The sequence below is a fragment of the Chaetodon trifascialis genome, chromosome 4, assembly GCF_039877785.1.
Source record: "Chaetodon trifascialis isolate fChaTrf1 chromosome 4, fChaTrf1.hap1, whole genome shotgun sequence".
In the NCBI taxonomy this organism is placed as follows: domain Eukaryota; kingdom Metazoa; phylum Chordata; class Actinopteri; order Chaetodontiformes; family Chaetodontidae; genus Chaetodon; species Chaetodon trifascialis.
This window is the reverse complement of record NC_092059.1, coordinates 5,852,082-5,871,237: the sequence shown is the minus strand read 5'-3', so window position 1 is coordinate 5,871,237 and position 19,156 is coordinate 5,852,082. Positions and strand designations below refer to the sequence as shown.

Sequence of the window (19,156 nt, the reverse complement as noted above, 5' to 3'; positions counted from 1 at the left end):
CATTCACACATGGCTCAAGGAGCCTCCCAATGACAAGAATGGGACACTAACGAGGCAGACGACTGTCGTTGACACCTAAGGGTTGCACCGTACCCTGCTTTAATGGGGGATCGGTTGCCTCACAATAGAGTGATACCATCCTTGGTTTTGGGGGTTGGCCTCACTCAGAGGAACCTAACACCATTTCATGAGGCTAGAGCTGTCCTATCTAGTCTGGTGCGCATGAACTGATGAAGCCTGCTCGGATGAGAGACGAAACGTCTTCCAAGACAAACTGACAAAGTCCAGTTGCGAATGATTAAATGCCCTGAAGCTTACAGTGACCTGGATGATGAGAATATTCACAGGCATCAAAGGCAAAGAAATTCAACCAGCTGCTGCTGTAACAAACACAGAGCAGAGTACAAAGACAACAACTGACATCCACTTTTATGTAGCTTAACAAGGCTGCACATGCTACCGGCTGGCTGTTTCTGAGTGACTTCAGTAGTATTTTGAATTTTAAGATGTTTTTTTTTTTTTTTTAAATTTTGAATTTTTTTTGGGGGGGGGGGGGTTGACGTAATACAAGTCTGTCAAAACAAACTTTGTGGCCGCTCTGGCTAATAGGTGCTAATTAGCAGTTAGCATGTGACTGACTCAAAGGTGAACGGACAGGTTTATAACTCCACTTGTGAAACGTGGTATTTATTAAATCAAATGTGTCGCTAAAGTAAATGCCAATTGTGAAATATTTTGAAATTTTTTAAAAAAAGGAATTCAGTAAAAGTTTGCAATAATGGAAATAAGAATGATGATCACATTTCAAAATAATGTGTTGAGCATTAATAATGTCTAAAATTATTTCACCATTTATTGTTTATTTACACAATGAATTCATACACTTATTTATTTGAAAAAGTCTGTTTAATATTCAACAGTCCCTAAATAACTGTGTTAAATGTGTTCATTGGTTAACCATGAGCTATAACCTTGGAGAAAAGACAAAGGAATAAGAGAATGGTGATTCCTCACGTTTTCACTCCGATCAGGACATTGAAGTCTTGACTGAATCACTGAACTTGATGCTTGGTGTAAATATCTATCTGCTCCTGATGACTGACTCCTTGCAGACATCCTGCTGGCTGGCAGAGCCTGCTGGCTCTCTCTGCTTCATGAGTCTGGACCACTTCACTTTTTGATTGCAGACTTCAGCCTTTGATCAGTTGCTGGGCGGACAAAGAAGCAAAACGTCAAGTGCGCGGAAGTCACCAGAGTGAGGCCGGAATTTGTCTTGCCCCCAAAATAAAAGCGTTAGCATTTGACACTTCTTTGTCTCGCACGCAACACGCATGCGGGGATTTTTGAGTGATTTTACTGTAACAGGTGACACAATATAATACACAGTTTAATACGGCTTTGGACAGACTTGTATTTTTTTAAACCGTTAATTCAATTTTAGCTGCCTTTTAGGCTACATATGTGCTTTGAATATCACGTTAAGTGAGGCGATACGTCGAGAAAACAGTTCCTGTAATTCAGCATATTTAAATTGCTCAAAAAAATATGCAGATTTTAAAATTGTTATCCACGCTTCTCAAAACCGTTGCAGTAATACGTTTATTTTGAAAAATTGACCGGATATAGCACTTATTTTCCACTCGGGCAGTCTTGACATCGGTAACAAAAGCAACTGAGCGCTCCGCGGCACCCGCACAGCCAGCACTGTTAATGAATCAGCTGATCCGAGAGCGGAGAAAGCACCCAGCGGATCTACTATTATTAGCCTGTAGTAATAATAATAATAATAATAATAATTAAAAAAAATCAAGCTTTCATTTAAACTTGTGTCTCTCCACAGAGCTCCGCTGGGGAAAATGGAAGATTTTGGGAAAGTATTTTCTTTAAGTCACAGGTCCGCAGTCATGTTTGACTCCTGGCTAAAGTGGAGCGGAACGTATGGGCGCCTAATTGCTCTTGTTCGTTGTTCCAGTGCGTGAAATGAAAAAGGTCTACAATGATTTTGGCTTTACATTAACTATGGGCGCGCATATTCTGGAGTCCAACTCCAGCGGCAACTTGACTCCTGCGGTGTCTGAGGCTGGGACCGTCCTCCCGGGCTACCTGGCGGTGATCTTATCGGTGCTCATGGTGACTCTGGTTGTCGTTGTGGTGGCAGGAAACGCGCTGGTCATCATGGCTTTTATTGTGGATAAAACCCTCAGAAATCAAAGCAACTACTTCTTCCTGAACCTTGCTATATCAGATTTTCTCGTGGGTGAGTTGGAGCCTCTTCTTCTCCTCCGTGTCTCTCCTGTTCGCTTTAAATTCGGCTCTTTCAGGTCTTTTGTTCCTCCCTGTGAATGAAACACCAATAAAAGGCTCTTGGTGCGCGCCGCAAACACATAGTAATTTCCCTACAGTCTAATTATAGTATGTCACCAGTGTTCAATGGCGACTTTATGGTGACCTTACCGTCCTTTCTGCTTCATTCATGTGTACCATTACCATGGAGTGCTGTGTATATTTGCATCCCTTTTTGTTCAATGCATTCACACCCCCTCTCATTGTGCTGCTCTTATCTGCAGCAATGATCATGTCTGCAGGGGTTTGTGTTGGTGACAACCAGTCACCAGTCATTTGATTGTCACATGAAATGGGTCTTACCTCCAGACTGTCAGGAGGTCTGGAGAGGTGTGATTGTAAATACAGCATTGGCAGTGTGTGTGTGTGTGTGTGTGTGTGTGTGTGTGTGTGTGTGTGGGTGGGTGGGTGGCTGTTCCAGGTGCCTTCTGCATCCCGGCGTACATCCCGTACAATCTGACAGGCCGGTGGATGCTGGGTAAAGGTCTCTGCAAGGTGTGGCTGATCATGGACTACCTGCTCTGCACCGCCTCAGTCTTCAACATTGTCCTCATTAGTTATGACCGCTTCCTGTCAGTCACAAGAGCAGTAAGTACATGCTGTGGAGGTGCTCATTAATACACACACACACACACACACACACACACACACACACACACACACACACACACACACACACACACACACACACACACACACACACACACACACATAGGTGACACACTACCACAGGCAGTTCCAAAATGTGTCAGGCTGTGGGGCATTTTCCACTGCAGGGAGAAGTCATTGGCATTCACGGTGTTATTCCTGTACAATGCTGTCTGGCTTTAATCTATAATTTTGTCCAATCAATTTGAACACAGAGCGTGGGTTGTCTGGTTAATTTGGTGGGTAAATAAGTTAAATTTGTGGCCCAGGTTGCATTTTCTGTGGAGTCTGAGCGAGAAGTGACCGAGCCCAACCTGAACACGACCCGAGCTCGGTGCGGTTAATGCAAGCTGAAGCTCTGTTTTTTATTACCCTGTCATGCAGTTCTTCAGCCTGCGTCCTCCACCCTCTGTCTTCCTGGTCTACTATCCTATCATGTCTCATCAGAGCCCCACATGTCTCACATTTTGTATTATGCAACTGCTTCGTTATTGTCTGCACTAGCGACTAAATCCAAATGCCTCTATGTGATTTCCCTGCTTATTTTCTCTGCCTGTATTTTCACCAAAAGACCACGAAAGCACCGTGTCATGTCGAAATGTTTGTATGAACCCGGCCTGTCCCGTCAGGCTCGGTCTGTATTAGTGCTACTCGTCTATAAAGACATCTTATAATGTCTTATGTTGTTGCTCTGAAGCAGCTTTTCAAAGTTAAAAAAAACCCCGATGATGTTGTAGTGATGTCATCAGGGTCATCTTGGGATTGATTAGGTTTTTTTTTAGCATTTTTTAAGCGGTGTGGGGTTTTGAAGAAGGGGCCATTTTGGTGGCAGGAAGGTAATGAAAGCAAGCTGCAACATGAAAATGAAGCTAACGAGGAAGCTCCAAAAACTGCAGTTCCTCAAATGGCCACTTGAGACTGGCTCCAAAAGTTTCTCATCCCCATAGACCCCCACATTAAAAAAGCCCACCTCTACAGCAGAAATAACATGTTTACAGCCTGGTACAAAAAACAGTTTTGATCTCTGTAGCTAATTTCTCCATTAATGAAAACTGTACATTCTTTTTAATATAACACACTTGATTAAATCATATTAAGCTGTAAAGTTATTCATAATCATGAGCATGACTGCTTTGAGTGACAGCTAGCTGCTAGGTTTCAGCAACCAAGCCTCCACCTCTTTGCCCATATTTTGGATTACCCGGGGGTTCGGTGGGTCAGAGTCAGCACTGAGCTACGTCCATGTTTTATACAGTCTATGAAAGAAACAGGCTACTGAGCTGAATTATGGGAAATGTAGGATGCAGAATTGAGGTCAGAGTTGAGTCTAAACTCCAGGATATCACGCTGTGCTGCTCTGATGTTGTCCAGCTGTATGTGAAGTGAAGTACTGAGTACCTGGAGTGGGCCTTTTAAAGGGGCTTTAAGCAGAGCAGAAACAGGAAGATATTGATCGCCCCTGTTGGCGTCATCTGTGTAAAACCTGATGTAACCTTGGCCAGTATTGGTCATCAATTATAAAATTTCCTTCCAAAATTAAATCTTGCGATCGTGATCTCCCTGACAACATGTTGATCTCTGCTTGATTAGCAAACTGAGTGGATCATTTGGAGGGTCTTGCTGCTTGCGTTACTTTTAATTAACTAGATTTGTTAGACGTCACATTTATAGAAAAATTATTTACCTGCTTACTAAGCAGTGCATGTTAATGACACCTCTTTGCTTGTGGTTGATGGCTTGACCTCAGCTTAGTATGAAATCTTATTTATTTATTTATTTATTCATTTTCACTTCTTAGAGAAGAGTATTTCTCCAATTTATGATGGAAATAGGGAGTCTTTTGCTTTTCTAACCACCACTCGTACTAGAGCCACGCTCAGTTATTAGCACCATCAAGTGGCTCAATTTCATCATTTATTGACTCAGAGAAGTGGATTTAAGTTTCTCTTTGACGGCGGTCACAGTGACGTACCAGCTGTTGCCACCGCAGAGCGACATCTGACGGTTTAAGGCCAAGGAAAGATAAAAAACGACAGCAGTGGAAGAGGGAGCGATAATGCAGCCCTGCTAAATGATAGAGTCTGGACTTTCAGAGAGGAGGTGAAGGGAAAATGGAGTGAGCGCGAAGAGAGCGAGGGAGGAGTGGATCAGGAGGAACCAGATGTCTCTTTCACACTCTTGTGTTGCATCATTGAATGCGACTCTTAGCCCGACATTCCCCTCCTCTCTTTGGCTTCGGTGACACACCGCGGAATAAGGGCCTCATGAGTGGGTTTTATTTACAGCATCTCTGCTGCTGTGAGGCAGCACAATACAAACAAGGCTTCATTTGAACAAGGCACTCCGAGCAGAAGCAAGTGCGTTTGTCAGCCTGATTGTATGCGAGCAGCTGCGGCAACTTGAGATGTAACAAACACTGTTATTTTGCATCACTGTGAGCCGCACATGTGCTTCTCTTTTGATACAGGTTAAATACAGAGCACAGCGAAATATGACCCGCCGGGCTGTGTTCAAGATGGTGGCGGTGTGGGTGCTGGCCTTCCTCCTCTACGGCCCTGCCATCATCTTCTGGGAGACGATCGTGGGCCGGAGCATCGTCCCGGCTCACGAGTGCTACGCCGAGTTTTACTTCACCTGGTACTTCCTGCTCAGCGCTTCTACCTTTGAGTTCTTCACCCCGTTTGTGTCTGTGGCCTTCTTCAACTTCAGCATTTACATGAACATCTATCGCAGGAACAAGAACGGAGGCGTCCTCGCCGAGGACGACGCCAAGCCGCGGACGATCAGTAAGAAGCACAGAGATGGAAAAGCTTGGTCAGTGTTTTTTGTGAAGACTCGGAAGGTGTCGTCCAGCGAGCCAACTGCCATCTCTGCGGTCATCGAGGACGACGACGTCCTGTCCCCGTCCTCCAGCGGGGACCCTAATACCAGTCAGATCTTCATGCAGAGGGAGAAGTTCTCTCCAAGCAGAAAAAACTCCAGGCTGTGTCAGCACTCGGCCTCCTGCGCTGCGCCTGGCCGGAGGACACAGGGATCTCGTCTATCACGAGACAAAAAGATCGCCAAATCTTTAGCCATCATTGTCTGCATTTTTGGGATTTGCTGGGCTCCTTACACTCTAATAATGATCATTCGTGCCGCCTGTAGCGGTGCCTGTGTGGCCAACCACTGGTACGAGACTACGTTCTGGCTTCTGTGGTTGAACTCTGCCATCAACCCGTTCTTGTACCCTCTGTGCCACAGCAGCTTTCGAAGGGCCTTCTCAAAGATACTGTGTCCAAAAAGACAATCAGTCCAGCCTCAGATTGAGGCTCAGTCATGTTAGATCGCAATTGAACTTCTATGCTTTAGGCATGCACTAACTGTTGTAGGTAAAACACTGTAAAAAATGTCTGTTCTTATACTGTTCTTCCATCAAAAATAAGAGTTGTTTGCATCAAAGCGAGTTGTGCAGGATTGTCACAGCACATCTGACAGCAATACGACAATTCATAACACTAGTCATGAAAAATGTGTGAGAAAAAAACTGTTGTAATATACTTAATGACAGAATAAAGCAGTGGACTTTAAAAGCAGATATAATTACCCTTGATCAAGCACCCCTGAGAGCCAATGTCATATTTTTCAAATGGTGCACATCTTAATTTCAAAACATATGCTAACCTTCACAGACAATCTCTCTAAGTAGGACAGGAAGGAGTGATGTGATTTAGCCTCTCTCGCCTCGCAGCTGAGATAGAATTTGGTGATTTTTTTTTAGTCTGAGATATTAAATCTACAGCAAAACAAGTTGTTAAGTGACGGTGTCAGCGTCAGCCAACATGCAGTTTTTCGGAGGCCTGCTGCGTCGGGAAACCTTTCAACTCATTTGACTAACCCTTCAGAAAGGTACAAATTCAAGGTTTTCATCATGCAGCAATAAGGTGACAAATGTGGCGTCATCAAAGTTCAAAGCGCCCGAAAAGAAGAGAATAACTTGTATTAGTTTAAGGACTACTGAGTGAACATTTGCCGCACTGATGTTTTATTTTATTTTACTGAGAAGTGGGCTCGGGGCTGGAGGAATCAGCTGTTATGTGCCAACACTGAATCTACAATGTTCTTGTTGATGTTACAAATGTACAGCACTATACGATGAGAGCAGCATTAAAACTTTTGTACTATAATATCTATGCCAAGCTAGATGGTTGTGCTCTTTAAGTGCAGTATTTATTCAATGACTTGACTGGTTTATACCACCCAAAATACTTAAGTACTTTGTATTTTGGCTATGAATGTGTGTCAGTGTCAGTAGCCAAAGAAAGAATAAAAAGAAAACTGCCTACAGGCTTCTTAACTGTACATGTTATTGATCAAACTTGAAACACAGGTAGTGTGGAAGGACTAGTTTTTGGGAACTATACGCTTATACGCAACAGCTGTTGTAGCTTCGTTCTGTCTGAAGGTCACAAAATCTACCTGACAGCACCTCTAAAGGTACATTCACACAGGCAAAGAAGCAGCCACAAGAAGTTTAAAATGTTTAAGGCAAAAAATTCTATGCCCTTCCCAAGGTTTTAAAACGACTTCATAAACATATGACAAGAGATAGAAGGAGAGAGACTGGAGGGGAATAATAAAAAGAAAAAGCTTGTGTTTCTGCGTCACAGGCTGAGCTGAACATAAACACACACACATTCCCACAAGCTCGCCTATCTTGTGAGCTAACGTCCGCACCGTCAGTCGGTATGCTGGCTTGTTTGTGGCAAACAAATATGGTCAACATAAACAGTCCACCCGTCAAATTTGCATTTCCAAAATAACTGCAGTGTTTTGTATGGAAGGTCATTTCCACCAATGCGATGGAACGGAAAGTCCTGTATTATGATGAGGAACGTTCTCAAAACAACAACTGGAGCTACTTTTGCAAAATAATGTAAAGTCATTGTTTTGAGATACTCAAGTCATTATTTTTGAAGCACTCAATCGTTATTTTGAAGTACTTAGTCACTATTTTGAGATTGTAACTCATTATTTTGCAATACTATCTCATCAGTTTGACATACTAAGTCATTGTTTTGAGATAATTAAGTCATCATTTTGCATTGCTAAGGCATTATTTGAGATGCTAAGTCACTGTTTTTGAAACATTACTGTTAGATTGTAACTCATTATTTTGAGAAAGTTTCACTGTATAATGGCTTACAGGATATGTATGTTTTTATCACATTGGCGTGAATGGTCTTCCGTAGCTTCAAGAGGTGACGTTTGTCGTACTACAGACTGAGAGGAGTTGGTTCATGCATGAGTGGGTGCAGGGAATCTTGTGCTGTGTGAGTGCAGCTGATGTTGCTTAAAATAAAAAAAAAGTTCCCGAGTAGACTCGAGTCTTCACGTAAGACTCAACACTGCATGAAAGTATGGAGTTATTATTCTGAAGAATGTTGTCAAGCTTTTATTATCTGATAACAAGTACAAGATAAGTGTCAGGCGTGACAGAACTGCAGGGCTTTGACCTTTGTTAACATATTTACAGCATAGATGAACAGAAACAAAATATGTCCGGAAAAGCCTCCTTAGGGATTTAAGATCGCCAGGAAACAACAGTATCACTCTGCCCAGTGGGAATTAAGTGTGACGTTGTATTTGAGAGAAAAGAACAGATCCTTGGAGGTTGTTGAACCGTGGGATACTGTAGCGACGGATTCATGGTGCTGAGAGGGATGTCAAACTGACTGGATGATTGTAGCTTTTATTTGGCCCTCCTCCAGCCAATGCTCTTCAACATTATGTCCTGAAAGTCAAGTAAAGTAATGAATACTCCGAAAGAAACAGCAATATAAAAGCGCTCAGCGTGTGTGGATTGTTTAGATGGCAAGTTCAGAGTATCTATTTCCTTCTGTCTGTTAATAGTCAGCAACATCTCAGTTTAAATTTGGACACCAGATTTCCCTTCTCCACTCCTGGCTGTGTGTACAGCACACTGCATTAAGTGGCTTTTGAGATGCAAAATTTTTTTTTTGTCATCTGCAGTGGCGAGAGCTCTTGAGGATAAATAGATTTTGCGGTCTATGCGGTGGCGTTATTCTCTCACTGACCCCATTTAACAATGGTGGTTTAAAGGCAGCGGTTGCTGTTGGCGAGCCTGTAAAACCACAGCTGAAAAGTGACAAAGCTTTCCCTAAACTGATCCAAAAGATGTGAGGCACGACTGTCAGGCGTGTTCCTCAAAATCCATCTGTTAGAACGGAAAAAGAGCGAAGTACCGGCTGTCCCCACCCCGCCCCACCCAAAACGGCGACAAAGTCAATTTGGAGGCATTTCTTAAAAGGTTAGCCGAGGATGAGATGAATAGACTGTGGTTTAGGTGACCTGTGCAGAGGCGCAGGTGGACTTGCAAATAGAAATCAAATTGCTCAGTGTGAGTATTGGCATTGTTTCTGTGCACTATGGGAGACCTAAGAACCAATATTCACAGCCTTTCAAAAAGAAAATTGGAAGCAGTTCACATCCGTGCGCTTAACGTGCAGATTGCTCTGAGACACAAATATGGCGACAGTATTGTAATTGTTATTGAACCAAATATCTGGTGAACACAGGGCAAAAAGCGATCCTCGGGGACTGGAGAGTGAAAACACAGACCTCTGGCTTTTTTGAGCTGATGATTGTTCAACAGAGATTCACTTACAGGGAGTGCGAATGCAGCTGCTGCACACCGGATGAGACATGTGTTTGGAGGATGATAAGCCGCATGCAGACACAAGTCATTTGGAGAAAACAAAAGAAATGCAACCCTTGAGATTGTTTCAATGGAGAAGCTTTCGAAAGCAGCGTGTTCTACTGTTTGCTTTCTTCCTTTTAAGGCTACTCTACAGGATGGCGCAACATTCAGAGGCACAATTAATGAGCTATTTTGGATTGGGCCGGCAGCGTATTACAGCTGAGGGGAAGATTGATGCTGAGACTGTGAAAGGTTTGCCCGAGAACATGAAAAAAAGAAATCATTTCAGTCAGGATATGAACAATACAAGCAGTCGATTTAACATTTAATTTCCTACTGTACACTCTACCACACCAGAGCCTGCAGGAGTTATGGACAAAGACACATCCTGGCAGCCACTGATGATGCTGTTATCAGCTCTTTAGCAGGATTCACACAGCAAAGATGAATGGTTTTTATGTAGGTGTTCTTTCTAAAGCCTCAGAAACTTGATGAAAGACAGAAGTGAATGTAGGAACCGGCTTCCTGCTGCTCATCAGTGAGGTCAGCGCGCAAGAAAAACATCACATTCTCCTCTGCCAGAGTTCATAATTAACCCTCGTTCCCTAAATATGAAGAGAAATACTCAAGAAATACTACAATAGATCAATCAAACATGACTTTTCCACCATTAAAGGTGCAGTGTGTAGGATTTAGTGCCACCTTGTGCTGAGGTTGCACATCGTCTCTGAGCGTGTAGGAGAAGTGACAGTGGCTGACAAAGACATGAAAGTCTCTCTCTGGAGCCAGTGTTTGTCCATTTTGGGCTACTGTAGAAACAAGCTCCCTCTGCACATATGAAGAGCTCATTTAACAAAAACACAACAATCCAATCTGTTTTCAGGTGATTATACACTGATTATTACGCATTTCTGCCATATTTTGTTCTAATTCTTAGATGCTGGTCCTTTAATGTCAGCGTTGTGTGTCTCTGTTTAACTCTTGAACTGCAGATTGGTGTTTCTCATCCTCCACTTTTCAACTGCAGGGTTGTCTGTGGTGTCAGGCTGAGTGACGGCCAGTGAAGGGATACAGACAGGAAACAGCCCACCCATCGTTCCTCTGACACTGACGGGCAGTTTCCTGGAAATATTTTTTAGAGGTCATGAACTGCAGTTGTAATTTTATAACCACTGACTTCATGTTTCTCGCTTCTCCCGCTGTCATCACATCTAAACCAGGCCTATAGCTGCCAGCAGGTCCTTACAGGGCGCTGATTAGTCCAAACGACTGTGATTCAGCCACAAGCACCTAACTGGAAGCCCGGAACGATGGATTCTTGGCTTGCGTGATGTCATGCAATCTCGTGATGTCGCAAACCCAGCTGCCTCGCAAGGTAAGCTATTGCGAAATTAACAGAAGGATGAAGATCCGCAGTAGTTGTATGACAGAGCATAGGTGTCCCCTGACCTTCAGTTATGACATTTGATGCAGATTGGTTGTTGAAATATTTCCAGGAAGATGACCTTTCTTGGTGGCTGAATAAGCTAATAAAAAAGTCAGACTTTCGCTTTAAAAGTTACTGCATCCACAAAGGCTTTCAGCATCCAACCTTTAGACAGGAGAGAGGGGAACTACATGTTCCCATCACAAAATCATTCGTCAAAGCGTTGCTTTGTGTGCCAACCGCCGTTCCAAATGAATGACGGGAGGCATGGAAATGTGCATTAAAAGGAATTAAAGATAGATGAAATATCCACTAATACACGGAGAGATTTTTGAACTGTTTTATTTGTCCTTGAAATGTCACGTTTCCTTTTAGCAGCATCGATGGTACACAGTTTCTTTGGAGTGCTTTCCTGAAGAAACACAGCGGAAGAAAGTTTCAAACAATTCAGATTACTTCAACTACTATCAAATAGGTCTTTGCCTCTAAAGGGCAAAGCAACCGAATTTCACATTATTGAGATGTGCCTCAATCCACCAAGACAATACCATGTCCAGTAATATTACTAGGCCCCTGAAAAAATTGCTTTTCCACCTGTTAGCTCCGTCAGTTTGCAACATCTGGGATTTTGCACTTCATTAAAAGTCATTTTTCCAGTGAGGAGACAATTTACAGGAGATAAGGTTTAATGGGTAATTTTGATTTGAGAGCTCAAGCAAGCCAGTCCTCTAATGTAATGCCCCTAATGCTCTCTGTTCGCAGACTCAGAGAGATCCTATCCCCAAATTTAGACTGAACCATCCGGGGCGACAGGCACATGAATAATGATAGAACCAGTAGGATCAGGTTGCCAAGCAGTGGGTTTGACAAACAAAGGCTGATGCTAGAATATTGCTGCTGGTGTCTGTGGCATTAATACTGCATTTTCTTCCAGTCTGTCCATTCAAGACCAAATACAACTCTGTATAGAGAAAAACAAACTGTTTTTCTGCGCGATTGATTTGCTGTATGTCTCTCTCTCTCTTTTTTTTTTTAGTCAACCGAAAAACATGCAGTTTGACATCTTTATTTGACAACCTGTTATTCCTCAAACAGAGCACATCGAGTGTGTGAACGCACAGGCTCGTATTTCACTTGATTACCGTCTGAGCCATATGTCTGCTGCTCCCTACAGTGCCACTGCTAACACTGCAGAGTCTGTAAACATCACACTTTCATTTATTCATTAAGTGCATCGTAATTTTATCATTATAATCACATTCATGGCTAATTAAAGTCCAAGATCTCCTGAAAATCGAAGCTGGATCGACCCGAGGCTCTGCAAGCATTAGAGCCCCATTTCAAGCCTCTGTTTTTACGTCATCATAATAAATGTGTTTTGAAGCAACATTAGTACTAGTGGTTCGATAAACAGCACACTGTGTGCAATATTCAAACCGTGGCTGCGACTGTAGCTCATCAAGAAAGATAAAACAATAATGATGTGAGCTTGAAATGATCAATCACAAACTCAAGGAAATAATTAGTAAGAAAAATGATGAAGAACTGGATCCATATTTCTAAAAAAAAAGTCATTTTTCACTGCCTTTGCTGTTTTCTCCTGTACAGGAAAAAATAGGGTTCAGGACACTTAAAACCAACCTGATACTTCTGTGGCCTACATTAACTTGTCACTCACGTGCCACTTGTCATTCACGTACCACTTGTCACTCACTCATGCTGTCACGGGACCCTCTTCTATTTGTAGCCTGATTACTTTTGACCTCGTTTTGTATATTAATTCAGCACACAGAAGAGAGCAGCCTCAAAAACAAACAAACATCTCATCCAGATGAGTATACAGAAAAGTTTTTGGCCTGACATGAATACGCAGACGGAAACACTGAGGCGGAGGACGCCTGCACTGACCGGAGCTTATTTGTCCAAATTACATCATTAAAAATTAGCAAAATTGTTGGCAACTGTTGTTCGCACCCTGGAGCAATCATTATCATTCATAAAACTCTTTTACCTCTGTTTTTGGTCTCCACCAGCTGAGGAAACATCTGACTCTTTAGCTGCTAAATGTTATGTTCACCAGCTGGTCACCACCTATGTCCGTGTGCTGTTTGGTGCTGAGCAGGTGGCGTTCAGTGGGTTTTTTTTTAAGCTTTTTGGCTGTAAACAGCTTCCTGCTGCAGCTGACACCCACACTATGAGAGCCAAGAGACTGAACCGAAACGGTAACGTTGTCGTTTGCAGCTTAACAACGAGCTGACACTCGTTATAAAGCTCTGTAAAGCCGAGGGGAGCTGCAGATTCAGGTGATAATTGTCAGTATGTTCAACACTACAAGTGATACCTCCCACACAGCATATTGTCATTTGATACATTAATATGGTAAAAATATCAATTACAGCCACTTCAAAGAATTATTCTAAATCAAGTAATAACGCAGAGGTTAATTTCTCACTTCACAGCCTTTAAACCCTCCATTTTAGTTGTCTTTCAGTCAGCTGAAGTGAAGCCTGAAGCTCTGCTCCACAGCTTGTTTTTAAATCATTAGAAACTGACGAGTGGGCTTAGACTTCATTGACTGCTGTGCGAGTGTCTGCCACTAACAAACAAAAACCTTTCAGTGACAATACTTTGGCCATAATGAGCTGCAGTGTCTTTATTTACTGCACCATCAGCCCGGAGTTGACAATATTTAGATGTTTCCGAATAAAGTTAGTCTGAGTTTCAAGGGTACAGAAATTGAGAGAGAGAAGAGGCAGACATGATGGACACATGCAGTGTTTTCAGCTCCTCTGCAAACGACTGACGTGGATGAATATATAACATATAAATGACCACGCAGCTCAACATCACAGCAGCGCTTACAGAGCAGAGAGACACGCAGCTTCCTGTACCTTCACACAATATCTGCAGGGACTTCATATCAGGCAGAATTTAATAATGCGTCACATAACCAGCAGCGGCTTCTTTGTGTTCCTGCAGCGCTGACGGCCTGACCCCAAAAACATACCCTGTGCTCTACTGCTGTCTGAAAAAATAAAAAGGGTACAGCGTCTAGTCTTGTACACTTGAGAGAGTGCAGCCACCACATCTTACACAAACACTCCTGATTTCTCACAGACACGACCCGCTGTGACTTCAGTTCTTTGTTACTTGTTTCTTAGTATGAAGCGGCACAGCGAGCGCAGCGTGTTCGCCGCAAGGTGAGGCCTGTAGAGATACAGTAAATCTCTGCTCCGAGTTGTGTGTTGTAATTGAAATGAGGGAACCAGCTGAGCGAGCGGATGCTTCTCGCGGATATAACATCTGCCACAAGCTGGAACGTGGGAGCCCCGGCGCAGGTAGTCTTCAAAGGAGAAAAAATGTCAAAAAACATTTAGAATAGCATGAAGAAGAAAAGCACTGCTCCTCAAGGGACTGTATCGATTCCAGAGCCAGCTAGTTGAGGCGTTAATGTTGCTGTTCGGTGTGTGGGCAAACATTTTATCAGCAAACAGCATATTGCAATATCGATGGGTGTTTATCCCCCACATTCGGGCACAAACAACATCAGGCCGGGGATTTGAAACGACTTTATGTCTCCCTGTTCTTGAGACTTATGTTGGCTTGAATGTGTGTTAAATCAGTCTTCGTGTCCAAGCTAAGGAAACTATTACAATATCAGTTTGACCTTTTGTATTTTCAGTCGTGATAATGTCACCATCTTTCAGCTCACAGGGAAGCCGATTTTTCACGTTCTGGTTTGTATCTCAGTCCTCCGTCCACGAGTCCTCGCCTGGGGCCTCTGCAGTATGCTGAGACCAGCACGGTGTCTCCTCTAGGAGCTCTAAAACGTCTAGCATGTGAACAAATCGGGCTTATTTACGACAGACTGGAAATATAATTAAATTGTTCACCGAGCCTTGTGCATAAACTAGTTTCATTTCAGAGGCTAATCCTCCCGCAGTCAGCTTTCACCCAGCTTTTTTAAATGGTCTTACAGGTGTGAAGACCCCACGGTCCAGCTGTGACAGTGCAGCTTCTGTAAACATCACAAACCTCTCTGCATCTTTACCTCAAGTCTTTAAATGCCTTCAGGAGAGCAGCACCTCTTTGCTTTTGTCTGATTCAGTGAATGTGACGCCTGAGGAGGTGAACACACACACACACACACACACACACACACACACACACACACACACTGTGCTGTCTTTGAAGTTAGATAAATAAATTGATAAGTTAAATAAGTTAGTTAAAATGATTTAAAATGTTAAAAAGCTATTGCCAGTTGGATTTGAAAACAGCGTCGGAGTGAGCGCTCTGTTTTGTTGTTTGGTTTTCGGAATTAGCCACAGAGTGAGCGCTCTTACCTCACAACCTATCTTTGACGTTACCGTGTTTCTTGCTAGCTAGCTTCATCTCTCACGTCGAGCAGACAGCCAAGTCGGTCAGAGCCGAATTCACGATGTTGCAAATGTTTTTATGATACGCTTCTGCCTTGGAGATCATTAGTCTGTAAGTAAAATGTGTACATAAACACAATGTTTTGATAAGTAGTGAAGTTGTGTCTTATGTAGTATATTGCAGATTTGTATGTCGGTAAAAACTTTATGCTCGGTTGCCATAGTTACGTGTGTATACTTACCGTCAATGTGAATATGTCAGTGCTTATATACTGATCCTTTTTTATTTTCTCTGTAATGTTTCAGTTTTACATGAAAGAAAGAGGTAAAGACTCAAGTAAAATACGGGAAAAGCAAGCCCTGTGTGTTTATTTGAAGACCCCTTTTTGGACGTTAACTAGCTGTCTAGCTACGCACAAGAGCACGCGCTGCGAGGGCAGCATAGTAAAAAGACTAATCTACGGCGGGCTCAAGCACTACAAAACATTATTCAGCAAGCATGAGTCTACGCTCAGGGAAAAGTTACCATAAGGAGCACACCACTGTGCAGCAAAATGAAGCTAGTGGAGGTGAAGAAACCGAAGAGCAGATGCTTCCTCAGTCATTCGATGCTAAGTCACAGTCATCCAGAGCATCCACTAGACTCTCTCAGCGTTCATCATCAACAGCCACAAAAGCTTATGCTAAGGCAAAAGCTGCCCGAGCACAATTAGTTTACGCCGAAAGAGAAGCTAACATGATGAAACAGAGAGCAGAACTGGATGCAAATCTCCATCTTCTGAAGTGTGAAAGAGCTGTTGCTGCAGCTGAAGCTGAAATGGAAGCCTATGAGGAAGCTGAAGTGGAAAGCGGGGAGCTCACACAAGAACCCTGTGACACAGACAAGCCCATCAGTCCTGTACAACGCACATGTGAGTACATCCAGCAGCATTTTGCAGAACTGCCCTCAAAACGTGTAACAGTGGAGTCTGATGAGAGTAAAATAAACACACAGGCTGTGAACAAAGACATAAAGAAAGAGCCTACAATGAACACAGACAATATTCAGCCTCACAGTACTCCAAAATACACAACCAATCCAGAAAGAGAATACTTACCTGAGCCAAAAGGTGCTCATGAGGACTTTGCAAGATATCTCATTCGGAGAGAAATGATAAGCACTGGGCTTCTGCAATTTGATGATAAACCTGAAAATTATTGGTCATGGAAGGCCTCTTTTCTAAGTGCAACAAAGGATTTGAATCTCTCTACCAGGGAGGAGCTAGACCTGTTAATAAGATGGTTGGGAACCGACTCATCAGAGCAGGCAAAGAGAATTCGTGCGGTGCATGCCCTCAATCCTGCAGCAGGTGTCAATATGGTGTGGCAACGTCTCGAGGAGAGTTATGGAACACCTGAGGTCATCGAGGACGCACTGCTAAAAAAGATTGAACACTTTCCAAGGTTGACTAACAAAGACAATGTCAAGCTGAGAGAGCTAGGTGACATCCTCCTCGAACTGGAGTGTGCTAAGCAGGACGGCACCCTACCAGGGCTCGCATATCTGGATACACCTCGTGGGATAAAACAAATAGTAGAAAAACTCCCCTTTAACCTCCAAGAAAAGTGGACAGCTGTTGGAAGCAACTACAAAGAGGATTACAGAGTGGCTTTTCCTCCCTTTTGTGTCTTCTCCAATTTCATTCAACGGCAAGCAAAAATAAGAAATGACCCAAGCTTCTTTCTATCCACCCCCAGCAGTCATGTGTCTTGTAGACCAGAAAAGCTTGTACAGCCTCATCGTAAAACCTCTGTGACTGTACACAAAGTAGATATCCCTGCAGAGCAATCAAGCATCCAAACCGATCCTGTTCTGAAGAAATTAGAGGAGCCCGATCGTCAGTGTCCAATACACAAAAAACCGCACCCATTGAAAAAGTGCAAGCTCTTCAGAGGCAAACCCCTGGAAGAGCGCAAAGCCTACCTAAAAGAGAATCGCATCTGTTATAGATGTTGTGGTTCTGTTCAACACATGGCAAGAGACTGTAAGGTAACCATCAAGTGTTTAGAGTGCAACAGTGAGAAGCACATCGCCGCACTGCATCCAGATCCCCCTCTCACACCCACACAGAGTGCTGTAGCTGAAGGAAGCAACAGCGGGGAGCACGGTGAATGCTCATCTTCAGTAACCTCTAAGTGTACAGAGATTTGTGGCCAGGCCGACAGTCTACGCTCGTGTTCCAAAATCTGTTTAGTGAGAGCTTTTCCAACAGGGAAAAAAGAGAAGGCAATTAGAATGTATGCGGTGCTGGATGAACAAAGTAACAAGTCCCTCGCCAAAACAGAATTCTTTGACCTTTTCAAAGTAAAAGCCAGCCACACCCCATACACCCTAAAAACATGTTCTGGGAAAATGGAGACTTCAGGAAGGAGAGCCGTTAATTTCTCTATCGAGTCCACTGATGGGAAACTCCAGCTTCCCTTACCCCCCTTGATAGAGTGTGACATGGTGCCGGATGACAGGTCAGAAATTCCCTCTCCAGAGGTCGCACGCCACCACCCCCACCTGCTCTCAGTTGCTGATAAGATTCAACCTGTAGACCTAGATGCTCCGATCCTTCTGCTCTTAGGGAGAGACATCCTACGGGTGCATAAAGTGCGTGAGCAAATAAATGGGCCCCATAATGCACCTTACGCTCAGCGGCTAGACCTCGGCTGGGTCATCGTTGGAGAAGTGTGCTTGGGAACAGTTCACAAGCCATCAGAGGTCAGTGTTTACAAGACTAACATGCTGAACAATGGTCGTACATCCTTTCTAAAACCATGTCCAAACAGCATCCATGTGAAAGATGACTACGGGTACATAACACAATATCATGGTTCAGTCTTTCCTGCTTGTGACAAGAATACAAGGCCCACCCTCAGTGCAGACAATCTGGGGTGTTCAGTGTTTGACAGGTCTAAAGATGACAACAAACCAGCACTGTCCATGGATGACAAACATTTCCTTACCATCATGGATGCAAAGGTCCATCAAAACGAAGGGAACAGCTGGGTGGCTCCTTTACCCTTTCGCTGTCCAAGAAGACAGCTTCCGAGCAACAGGGAGCAAGCTTTAAAACGTCTCTGTTCACTACGGAGGACTTTGGTGAAAAACCCAGAGATGAAAGATCATTACATTAAGTTCATGCAGAAGATGTTGGACAGTGATCAAGCTGAGTCTGCTCCACCTTTGGACAAAGACAAAGAACATTGGTACTTGCCCACATTCGGTGTGTACCACCCGCAAAAGCCAAACCAGATACGGGTCGTGTTCGACTCGAGTGCTGCATGTGATGGGACGTCTCTTAATGATGTTCTCCTTAGTGGGCCAGATTTGAACAACACTCTGTTGGGCGTCCTCTTGCGGTTCAGGAAAGAACCTGTGGCTTTTACAACAGATGTCGAGCAAATGTTCTATTGTTTTGTTGTCCAAGAAGACCATAGAGATTTCCTTCGGTACCTCTGGTATGAGGACAACGACATCAACAAAGCAGTGGTAGAATACAGGATGAAGGTCCATGTGTTTGGAAATAGCCCCTCACCTGCCGTTGCTATCTACTGCATGAGACGAGCAGCTCAAGAGGGTGAACGAGAACATGGTTGTGATGCAAGACAATTTGTTGAAAGACAGTTTTACGT

At 43.5% G+C, this 19,156-nt stretch overlaps 1 protein-coding gene across 1 annotated transcript; it reads left to right on the top strand.

The window, feature by feature from the left end:
• The first annotated feature begins 1,688 nt into the window (after nucleotides 1–1,688).
• On the top strand, nucleotides 1,689–7,313 carry LOC139330687 (histamine H3 receptor). The gene is made up of 3 exons (XM_070961737.1): nucleotides 1,689–2,257; nucleotides 2,765–2,931; nucleotides 5,459–7,313. The coding sequence occupies exons 1-3, from the start codon at nucleotides 1,981–1,983 to the stop codon at nucleotides 6,314–6,316; spliced, it is 1,302 nt and encodes a 433-aa protein (XP_070817838.1). The 5' UTR covers nucleotides 1,689–1,980; the 3' UTR covers nucleotides 6,317–7,313.
• Nucleotides 7,314–19,156: the final 11,843 nt, after the last annotated feature.